The sequence below is a fragment of the Carcharhinus amblyrhynchos genome, chromosome 3, assembly GCF_965287045.1.
Source record: "Carcharhinus amblyrhynchos chromosome 3, sCarAmb.v2.hapA, whole genome shotgun sequence".
Taxonomy (NCBI): Eukaryota; Metazoa; Chordata; class Chondrichthyes; order Carcharhiniformes; family Carcharhinidae; genus Carcharhinus; species Carcharhinus amblyrhynchos.
Window position 1 is genome coordinate 42084394 of NC_137326.1, and position 12227 is coordinate 42096620.

General features: G+C 39.9%; 1 protein-coding gene across 11 annotated transcripts in view; it reads right to left on the bottom strand.

The window, feature by feature from the left end:
• The window catches only part of foxp1b (forkhead box P1b), a 492035-nt gene that overhangs the window by 86329 nt on the left and 393479 nt on the right, over nt 1–12227 (bottom strand). For all 11 annotated transcript variants that reach the window (XM_080183569.1, XM_080183534.1, XM_080183572.1 and 8 more), the window contains 2 exons: nt 11352–11508; nt 9177–9372 (listed from right to left, as the gene is read on the bottom strand). In XM_080183569.1, coding sequence (XP_080039695.1) covers nt 9177–9372; nt 11352–11508 — 353 coding nt within the window. The remainder of the gene's footprint in view (nt 1–9176; nt 9373–11351; nt 11509–12227) is intronic.

Consider the following 12227-nt stretch of genomic DNA (forward strand, 5'->3'; position numbering starts at 1 on the left):
TGCTGGTATCCAATCACACAAAACAAAATGCATATTAAAGTAAATATAGCTGAGTCGATTAGAAATGCATTTCCTCTTTGTTCTGCCGGTGTGGTAATGGTTAAAGATTGTCCTTTGCATATACTACACTGACCATTCCACCTGCAGGCACAACTCCAATGCCTTTTGCAGAGTGGGACATATTGCCATATGGACTCAGGCAGCTTACAATCTGTACAACTCTGGACTACAAGTGCCTAGGGGTCTGTCCTATATTAGCACCACCTGTGCTATCAGATCTCTGAGAGTTTGAACTGGCCATTGGGGTCTCAGGAACATATTTCATATTTTCAGCTAGGTCAAAGACACACCAAAACCACTAGACTTCAACCCCGGCAAATGCATTTTAATTTGCCAACTGAAACGACATACTATCACCAAAATAAAATTTACTTTAGATGCAGATAAAGCTGTACCACAAGTATTTAATTGAAGGTGTTGTAACAGCTTTTCTACAAAATGTATAATTACTTTTAGATATATTGCATAACAAGTCATAACTGCAGTGCAGTCAAAAATTGCTGAAGCATTCACAGAAGTATTCAACCATACTTTTTCAAAAGAATAATTTCTAAAATGACAATTACATATTAAGAATACATATTGTGATTTAGTAAACAGACCGACAAGCAGACAGATATTAAATTCACATTGTAATATTTTGTTTATTCCATGAAATCAGTATAAATAGGAATATCATTTAGAATTATTTGAAGAAAATGATCTTTAATGAATTGGATTAAAGACTCAAAGGGAAAATACTTATGGGAAGGTTCAGGGGACTGGGCTTAATTGATAGCTATTTCAAAGGCTCAGCACATGTTTGGCCTCCTTCTATATAATATAACTCTATGATTTTTACACTAATCTTTCTCATTCCAGCATCTAATGAGAAGGATGGGGATCAACAAAAACTTTGCTGTCCAGGTTTTAACTCACACTGAGTCCTAATCACCTATCACCCCTGCACTCGCTGATCTTTATTGGCTCCCAGTTGAGCAATGTCTTGATTTTAAAATTTTCATCTGTTTTTTCAAATCCCTCTATGGCCTCACCCGTCCCTATTTCTAATCTCCTCCATCCCCATTATCCTCCAAGACATTTGCACTCATCTAATTCCAGCCTCCTGAGGATCCTCGAATATAACTGCTCTGTCATTGATGGCCATGCCTTCAGTTGCCTAATCCCTGTGCTCTGGATCTTCATCCCTTCGTTTCTCCACCTCTCTATCTTGCTTGAAGCATTTCTTAAAGTCTGCTCCATAGGCCAAGACTTTCATCATCTGTCTTAACATCTACTTATGTACTCCAGTATTATGTATTGTTGTCTCATTCTATTATGTTCGCTGTGCTACATAAAGGCAAGTTGTTGTTATTTATTCACATCAAACATGCTGCTATTAAAAACATTCAAACTGGAAAAAAAAGCATTAGCAGAAATTTATCTAGACTACACAGAACAGGAGTATGGAATTAAATGTAAAAATGTCAGAAAAGCTGTGCAGAATTAATCTATGTTGAGCGCAATGTGTACGCACTAAATTTTAATCAGCTTAAACACTCATGGGTATTCAAGACATGCATTGTAAAAGGCAGTATCTGACCTCTGAGGTAAAATATGTAAAAGATCAGTTTTAATATTACATTATTTTATCTCTTCTGCCATATTATATTTTCAATGCTCCTACTAGCAATATTCAATGTGTACTATTTTCCTATTCTCTATTCTTATTTCAACAGCTGTTGTGATCAAGCAACAGCTTTATTCAGTCAACAGTAATATGCAGTAAAAATCACCCACCAGTGCCCAGTGACATTCTGCTATGCTTGATAGAACTGATATGAATAACTTTACAATGTTTTTTCCTCCTCTACAACCAAAATAATGATTATCATAAAATAAATTATTGTGCTTGGTTTTTTGGGGGGAGAAAAAACAAATTGTACAATTTAATATCATTTGCTTTGCTCTCCTGTTGCTTTGTAGATAGCAACCAGCCACGTTTATTATTTAGTTTTACAGGTTTTGAACTGCACGATTCCATTTGCTGTACAAATGATGCAGAAATGTTATTCCCTCCCCCTCCTTGCTTTTAATAATACTGGTGGATAAATATCTTCGTAGCACAATATGGATGTTGGTCTTTACCAGCAGTGTCCATAAAAACGTTTTCCTCCCAGACACTCAAGGGTTTTACTCTGAATGATTTAATTATAATTTTCCTTGCGTAAGGCAAATTAAAGAGGAGAGTAGGAGCGTTGTGCCAAATCAGATTATTTATCTCCTTAACAGATTGCTGCAACTCCAAAGCCCAGAGCCCATGCTGATGGATGCAGGGTGGAATATGGGGCAGAAACTTGTATGTTTTTTGATTCAGTCCACAACTTTTTTCTAAACCAACGTTTCCTCGAAGATTACATTTCTAAGAGTCTGAGGAAAGTCGCCCCTTTCATTACAATCTATGTAGAAACTGGTTATTTAATAAATAAATTTGAACTTCCAGTTAAAGCTGAAAGGATGACACAAGATTTCATGTTTTAAGACATAAATAATAACAAACAGTCTAAAAGTATTACTGATTAAACATTATTTTTGCAGACAACTTGTGTTTTACACCATAAAACAGGACACTTCATTTTTTTCTTACAGTACTACCAAAAACACACTTCACAGATATACTTTACACTGTCCTTTAGGTGGATATTCAAGTCTTGCTGAACCCTCAGTCCAACGTTATACTTATCTCACGATTCTTACTTCTGTTCTTTTGCTTTCTTAGCCTGGTAACTTTTAATCTCACAACTGTCTTTCATAGTGAGGCTTTTACCCCAGTGATTCTTCCTCTAGTCCAATCTTCCAGCCTTGTTTTAGCTCCTTATGAATTTGGTAGTTTTGAGTACGTGCTTTCAGCTGTATTCCTGTGTGGTGAACCATAGAGGCTTTCAACCTCTGGCTGCTCTCGCTCTCTCGGATCCTGGCAGACCAACTTGTTTATGAGTTTCCAGGGATATCTTAAGAAACCGTTCCCCTTTCAACCCCCATTTTCATGTCAACAAAAAGCACATGGGCTTGTATCCAGCTAGAAATGTTGATTCGCTATCCATTAGTCTCCAACTCTATTCTATGTTGGAATCAAATGGACAATTTATAACGTGACCATCTCACTACCTTCCTGGAACTTGGGAAACCAGAAGTCTTACCATCGTAAATTCAAATGCTGGTACCATTGTCTTGAAGTGTGAATGCCTTACACCTTCTTCCAAGAAAAACAAGCTGGACCTTCCTCTAATCTTTAACAGCCCACTCACCTTGGTCTCCTGTCAGGCAGATATCAGCACAGCTCACACAACCCCTTTTATTATACCTTAAATGAAAGATATAGCCCCTAATTTTATAAATTTCTTTACAATAACGTTTTTCACAGTGGCAAAACATGATCTACCCCACTGATAGGATGCTTGCCCCTGGACTTGTCTTCATTTATAATGGAATTGAACACTATTCAGCTAAACATGGAAAGTTTCATGTGTCATGTGAAATCTGGTCAGGCACCACAATGCCTGACAAGACTGCAACTAAAGCTCTAAGTGCAGTTGTGGGCACCCTTCCTCAGTTATTCTTGTGCTTTACTTATGGACATGGCTGTAATTCAATCACCCTGAGCAAATGGATAGCATATACCTACCATGTACAAAATAAAAGGAAAAAAATCAAACTAACTGCACATTACCTCCTTTCTGACCTCAATTTATTGCAAGATTTAACCCCATTTGTTCAAGTTAATCAATTGTGAATTTTGTGAAAAACTTTAGTTATGTTATTAAAGTAAGATTGATAGAAGGCTAAACATCATTTTTTTCCTGAGAAGAACTTAGGATCCAGTTGGAAGTGATCTATATTTCAGTTCAGTACTTGGCAAAATTAAGCAAAAAGATGAAGTATTTAAAGTCAATAAAATCTCGGTAACATTGCTTTTGTCAGCAGTTCCAATATGAGAATAAATGTAAAACTGATACTTTGCTGTTGAAATAAAATCTTGTTCTGACCTAGGCACAGTAAATTGTAAATTATTTCCATGCTTCTATCATGTAAAATGAACTACTGCCTCAAAATACAGACTTTTTTTGGTGCAGATGTGGAGTGCATTGGATCAGAATTTGTAAAGCCAGTCAGAATTACATCTATTCTAAAATGCACAGTAGATTCCAATAGAAGCAGCTACTAGCAAAAGATCCAGTTACCTCTGAAATGTGAGATGTTTGGAGGTGGTGTGTTAATGAGGGAAAAAGCTGCTGTCGCAGAAATTTTTTATTTACTTCAAGCTTTTCTCAAGCACCTAAGTCAAGATAGGCCAGATGTGAGCTTGGGCCACAAAGGTCAGGTTACCTACCAGATCAGGAAGAAAAGTCAAAGTTGCTATAGTCTCAGATGACCACAGGCTGTGACTGGTGGTGATTTAATCTGAGGATCACCGCATCTCAAGGTTAAGAAGGTGGGCCTTCATGTGCACAGGTTTTGAATGCCCGTAACTTTATGAGAAACACTGCCTGTGATCTACTTGCTCTTCACACTGGCGGGATCTACAGGTCTCTCTGACGACACATTCCCGCTGCGGGTTTCCTGGCAGCAGGGGGTGAATTCAATGGGAAATCCCACTGACAGCAGCAAGATCTTCTAGTCCCATCACCAGCCAATGGTGTGCCACCTTCTGGTGCCAAGAAACATGCTGCAGGGAGACCAGGGAATCCCGGCGATTAACTTTGAATGATGTCTGATGGATAAGGAGCTGTGGTGCTCAATTACAGTGTGGTAACATGAACCTGGTTGTCCTTACACTGGGCTTCTGAGTCCCAGGGCTTCCTGGCAGCTCCTGTGGCAGGTGCAAATATATTCTGCCATCAATATGAGCAGGATTTCAGAGGAGTTGGCTGGGGGGCGGGTGGGAGAACTGCTTCAATAGTTATCAGCAGCGAGATCAGAACAATGAAAGCAGATTCAAATTATGTCTCACTGCAAGTGGCCACCTATCAAGGGACGCAGATCATTGGGCGCACAGACTGTCACCTAGTTGCATTCATACATAACCAGTGAATCACCTACAATTGCTTCACTATGTGCACCCTGACATCAGGTGGACTTCAAGAATCTATCCTTGGCCCTCTATCTACATGCCATTCCTTGGCAGCATCACCTAAAATAAAACAACTGCATACCTACACTAATGGCACCCAGCTATAGCATACTACCACTGTCTTTAAATTCCCAAAATCTTTATCCCAAATCTACTGATGGATAGGCAGGAGTTTCTTCCAATTAAACATTGGAAAGATTGAAGTCACTGACTTCACATGCCATCGGAAAATCTGCTCCAAGTTCACCGTGGAGCTCACTAACCAAAATTAGCTTCAGGTTAAGCAATATCTCAACTTTAAAATTTTCATGATTCTATTCCAGCCTGTTGCTACAATTGCCTCAGCCCCACAAGTCTAAGAAATATCTGCACTCCTTCAGTTCTGGCTACTGTGGACCCCCAGTTTTAGGGGGCGATTCTCTCATCTCACCGAGTTACTCTAGTATGGCAGACCTCAAGAATCATGTGTCAGATATCCGACACAGTTGGGACCACACTGGAAACTGGCGTGAACAGCAGATAAGTGATTTAAATCTTATTTTACTGTTATTTAAATGTGATTATCGGGCCTGGGACTTAATAGCATTTCCCACCGTATCAATACAATTTCTCTCCAGCAGGGTTCAGACTAGCTCCCCACTTTCAGGGAACTAGCAGGACAACCCCACTGGCTGGGGCGGGGGGGCGGGGCAGGGCAGCGCAATCAGGGTACCTCAGGGGGTCAGGCAGTCTATGCCCCCAGTACTGCCCAAGGACTGCAGGGAAGCCAGTGATTGGGGCGGGCTGGGGTGGGAGTCTGCTTCCCGAACCTTTAATTATATTCACGATTGTGGCCTCAGCAGTGCACAGAATGTGGGAGATTCGAGTGTGATTTCCCACTGAAAAAACAATCATGGTTCACATCAGTTTTCCCATGAATTCAGCACTTAGAACGTTTTTGAGAGAATCGACCCCCCCCCCCACCCCCCAATTGTTCTACCACTAGTAGCTGTACCATTAGCAGTCAAGATCTAAAGCAACGGGCCTACATTTTTCAGATAGTGGAATCTCATTTCCTGCCATCTTGATGGTCTGGTTGCTCCTCAACCATTTCACATTGGAATGAACATCAATTGGCTGCAGGCAGGACTTCCACCCCTCAGCAGTGAGAAAGTCCTGCCTTACAGAGCTGCAAGCCAATCAGATTGGCCAGCAGCGGCAGCTCTCCAGTTCCTGCAGCGAAGAGAGCTGCAGTGAACTGCAGAGAAAGTCTATCTACATGCCTGAGCCAAATCCTGGAATCAGAACACAAGGTAAGCTTAAGGGGTCCCAGGGTGGGAAGCTGGGAAGGTCTAGTTGGGGGGAAGAAGGGGAGGTGCAGAGGGTGATTAGGCTGCTAATGGTGTAGCCATTAATGGTGGAACAATTGGAGGGGCGGGGGGGTGCAATTCTCCCAAAAGCATTCTAAGTGCTAAATTCACAGGAAAACTGATATGAATCACAATTGTTTTTTCAGTGGGAAATGGTTACGGAGCAACCAGACCATTCAGATGGCAGGAAAGGAGATCCAGCATCTGAAAATGCAGGCCCATAGCTTTAGACCTTGCGGAGTATTTGGGAGGTATGGAGGTTTCTTGCACCTTGGGATGCTTTGTTATGTGAAAGGGACTTAAAAGTTGCTGAGACAGTAAGTTTGGGAAGCAGTAGAGTATCCACTCACCATTGTCCAATTCACACCTTTGACTCTTCTGTCACTCTGAGGATAACAAATTAACCAACAGCAACCTGACTGACGGCATCAAGCTGAGTCTACCAAGCCTGTCTCCTCAGTGCACTCCTCTTCTGTGGTGGGATCTGGACAACATATGGTACACAGGAGAATTTCCACGTTTGCTGTCTCAGGTATATCCTCGACATCTTATGTAGGATTAGGTCACTAACACAGAGGTGGTGGAGCATGTTAATGCCATCAGCACACATTCATTGCTAAGCCAACAAATTCTGTGCTGGCTCAGACACTTCCATTGGATAGGTAACAGCCATATACCAAAAGACCTTCTGTGCAGTGAATTGATCGCATAACTTCTTGGGTGCCTGTACCTCCTCTATGTTATAATGTGCTGCTCATTCATTGAGTAAAGGAGGAGTCAGCAGCCAATCATTCCTTAGGTTTACTGACAAAAGGCACAGTCTCACTTTTACTGCCCCTTCCATGTCCCCAACCCCTGTGGAAACAGGTTCTTAGATAAACTTAACAAAAATGCCCTAACTTTTCTCCAATTAATAACAGCTGCTCTCACTTGCAACCAGGACATGAACTTTATTGAGATAGGATTGCAACTTTCAAGGAGATCTGCAAGTGAGATATGACACTAACAATCGGGAGATAGTGAGGGCCATTGCCTCCGGAAAGTGGTTGTCTGGAAAGACATTGGAAGAACCAAACAGAAACAAAAAGCTCAACTGGCTGAGAAGAGGACCAAGAGAGGGCAGCAAATCATGCACATTTTCAGCCCACTGTCAGCCTCTGCAATTAACACCTCAGAGTCAGAATGATGTTCCCCTAGCTACATCAGGGAATGTTTAACATAGCGTTGACCACCCCAGGCAAACTATGGTCTTAGAAGATGGAATTAAGCCCATCATCTAATGAATGAAGGCATCCAATATGTACAAAATGACTGCAAAGATGGGTCAGGGAACATATTGGGTTTACTTCATTTGCCCCAGTGAGGTGGTCAATTTCTTGTCCCAAACACTCCATCACGTTTTTAGGAAATCTCCAGCCATAAAGGGGCCATTTCTACTTCACACTTCCAGTATGAGGACGTTTGTGTCAGCATTGTGAAGACTTTTTCAAATTGATTGTTATTTTATATTTCCCAAGTTGTGATTGCCCCTTTATGTAGTTGCAGCTTTTATGTGTTCCTGCCACCCTTGGTTTTAGTCTAGCTCCCAGGGAGTGTTCCAGCCTCCTTCCCCTTCTTGCTGTTGTCACCCTTCTCCTCTATCTCTACACTTATTTTCTCTGCCCTGTCTATAAAACCTTGTATAATCTGGGAACTTACCCTACACTATTTCCTCAATCTTTCCAGTATATGTGAGACTGTGTTTTTAAAGAAAATTTTCATTTTCTAAACACACGAATAAGGCAGGAAGTATTTTTTCACCTAAGATCTTTGAAGGTTCTTAATAATGTCTTTCACATGATAAACTAATATCTAATCTATCCCCATAGGTGGCCATGAAAGATCTGCTAGAACAATTTGAAGAACAGCAGAATGTTCTCTCTGCAATCATGGCCAACATTCTTCTCTGAAGTACCATCACTAAAAATCGATCACCTAGTTATTCAATCGTTTGCTGTTTGTCGGATATTACAGTGCACAAATGTTTGCCTGCAAGACAACAGTCACTGCACTTCAAAGGTGATACATTGGCTGTAATGTGCTTGGGGATATTATGAACGAGTGATATAATGCTACACAAATGCAGTTACATTCATTTGTTTTCCGTGTAATACAGGCTCTCTCAATTTTAAGTACACAAACCTACTGAGCTGGAGGCAAGAGGTAAGGGAACATATGTTGCTATGTGATTTAACGGGATTCTGAATATTTGTAATGAAAAATAAGTTACCAAGCATCACTACATAATTCAGATATACTCTTCAAAACATGACATTAGTGGAAGTCGTATTGTGGTAGGTGATGGTAGTGGTCATTATATTGATATGCCATTCTCTTTAGGAAACAGACAGCAACAAAACTATGCATTCTTTGTCCTAGAACATTGTGCTGAATCCCATTAACACTGCATGGCTACTTACCCACACAATTCTTCTGAGGTCTCATTTTTTTCATATAAAAAAGAAATACTAGCAGGATAATCAGGCATCATTACACATAATAGATTATGATGAATGAATGGAGATACCACCAGCCTGACAAGTGAGGGCTATAAAAGGACTTATAAGATAAAACAAATTAGTTGGATCAGTGGCGGATAATGTCTTATTAACGCCTACCATTCCCTTTTTGGAGTGTGACCCGTAGACTGCCCGTTCATCAGGGTTACTGGTAGTGAGGTCTTAGGTGGTGGAGCGGGAGAGCAAATTGAACTAGTAGAAAGGTCTAGGCTGCCATTTTTGGTTACACTTTCTTCCATCGTGTGAGCTCCAGTCACTTCTTTCCACAGCTGCTGCAGTTCTGTTGGAGTCATGCCTGTGTCAAACAGCAATAGTTCCATATTGTATAATTAGATCCATGAACAGCAGACTTATCCTTCTTCACACACTAATTAAAATACCAAAGTGTATGTAAACAAGGTCTGATGTTAATTAGACAATTCCTAACTATATTCCTATGTGTTGCAATACTTCTAACAAGACACAGTGTAACCCGCTGTATGTTCAGCTAGTGTTGATAATTAAAAGTAAATTCTTCAAGTGTATGCAATAATTGATCTGTTCAAATTGCAACATAACCAGACTGCTCTGCACATCACTCTCCTTTTAAAATCAAAGCACTTAGTTATTATCGCAGATATTTTGCAATATATTAATGGAAAATGCATTCCTCTTTAAATATAAAACGCATAATTGAAAATAATGTGCTGTAAATGTAACCAATTCATTTGCACCATATTCAAAGGCCTTTTATAATTTTACTACAAAATTAGAATATTATGTCAGTAATTATTTTTTAATCACCTGTCTTTATCATTAAAATTTGACTTCATTCAAAAACCAATGTGCAAATTTGAAAGCAGAAAGCAAAAAAAAACCTGTGGTTCTAACTATATTTTAATTACAAATCACAATTAAATATTCAAGCACTTCAGATCAGGAAGAATACCAGGTCAAAATCTAATTTATTACTTTCATTTTGGGTGCAAGGATTGGATAATAATCTCAAAGTGATCAGCCAAAATATCTTTACTTTACTAAACTACTGCTAAAGATTTTAATTACGGTAGCATTGGAGAGTGTAGGTCTAATAAGGCAATAGACTCCAGAGAGTCTAAGTGGTTAAGAAGTGTGAAATGAGACTGATAGGATTTTTACATGTTCTGGGCAGATAGTTTGCATATCAAAGAATAGTGAATTATCGCAGGACAGTAGAACAACCTTCCAAGCATTAGCCTAGCAATAACAACTAGCACATCAACCAGGAAGGTCACAACACAGATTGCCCTAGTCCTTCGCACTGTCCTTTCTATTTCAAACATGATACTAGAAATATTAATTTTTTAAGCAAATATGCTGAACAATACTGCTTGTGTGGTAACAATTACTGCCATAGCTAACCGCAAAACCACTATTTGCATGGTTAAAACAGAGCTAAATAGTTAGGCTAGCTGATTACATGACATTCTACTACGAGAAAGTAGATTGTGACATGTGCTATCTTTAATGGGATTACCTTGAAAAGGATGCACCATGATGGATTTTATTCTATATTTATTTCATTTAGTTTTAAACACATACACTGCTGTTCCTCATTATAAAAGAAATGGACACTACTTTGAAAAATGTATGTTGTTGGAAAACATGATTGATTACTGCTCATAGAACTCAATTTCCCAATCCCAGGTAGTACTGGATGAAAGACAAACATAGTTGCTCAACCTTTTTCGTCCTTGTACCTCTATACTCAGGTGACCATGTTCAAGCAAGCATAAAGTTGATTTAAGGTTCATAATGACATCAGTTTTGGGCTATTATCGCAGTGATAAAAAATTACTTTGTATTTCTGCCTGCACAAACTCTCAGTTGCTTTCCAAAGAATCTCAGTTCCACAGGGAGAAGTGTCACTGCTATTAGTTTACTGCACCAGTAGAACTGTAACTCTGAAGCCACTCAGTAGGTTCTTTGGTCAATAGCTTGCAGATAGACACCCTTAGGCTTTAAACATGCTCCTTAAACACCAAAGGAACAGACTTGCTGTAACATACAACTATTCAAATCAATCAATGACATGGCTGTTGAATTACCTAAGGGTGTCCCTGATGTGTTGCTGCACAGATTACACTTCATGCATCGTCTCATTCATAGCTTTCATATTATACGCTGGTGTGTCCTGTCACTGCTCAATTGCCCTCTCCTGAACAACTTAACTGCTGTGGCTTTGCCGCTCCCATTTGAGCAGTCCGACCTAGAGGCCTGTTTTTAAACAGACCCATTTCCGGGCCTCACGCTTACCTTGTGCCAGTGTTTGCAGTGAGAGAGCCGGCTGTCCGGACTGGACTGTGAGCAAGCCACAACGCTGCATAGTCATGATGTGCTGTTGTTGAAGCTGCTGCACCTGGAGAAGCTGCTGCTGAAGGGCTAAGTGGTGTGCTGCTAGTGGCTGTTGTTGCTGAAATAAAACAGCAAAGATTCTGGATTAGAGAGGAGATTCACATCACATTACAGTCTGGATAATTCAATTTTAAGAACCATTGTATTTTATAGGAAATAAAATAATTTTGTCTTGGAAACATGGCTGCCCTTCTATATAAAGTTGACCTAATCTTTCCCATCTGATTCCAAGTGTGTTCACAAAGATATAATGATCATTGCTGTGGATAAAATATATCCTATTGGAGAAGCAAAAACAGAAAATGCTGGAAAATCTCAGCAGGTCTGACAGCATCTGTAGAGATAGAATAGGGCCAATGCTTCGAGTCAGGATAACCCTTCATCACAGCTCTGACAAGAGGTCTTCCTGACTCAGAACATAAGCTCTATTCTCTCTCCAAAGATGCTGTCAGACCTGCTGAGTTTCTCTGCATTTTCTGTTTTTGTTTCAGATTCCAGCATCCGCAGTATTTTGTCCGGATTCCATTGCAGGAGGTTGTCTGAGCTGAAAGTGACAATGACCACTGAAGAGTATCACAACATTTACCGTAATAACACTCCTGAATATTGTTAAATAAATCAAAATGTATACTATTATTTTTAACCTATTTATGATGCATATAAATGACATTCACTAAACTCTTCCTAACAAGAGAGTCTAACCATCTCCCTAAGACACTCACAGGCATTACCATTGCTGAGTACACCACTACTAACATTTGGGGGTTATCGTTGATC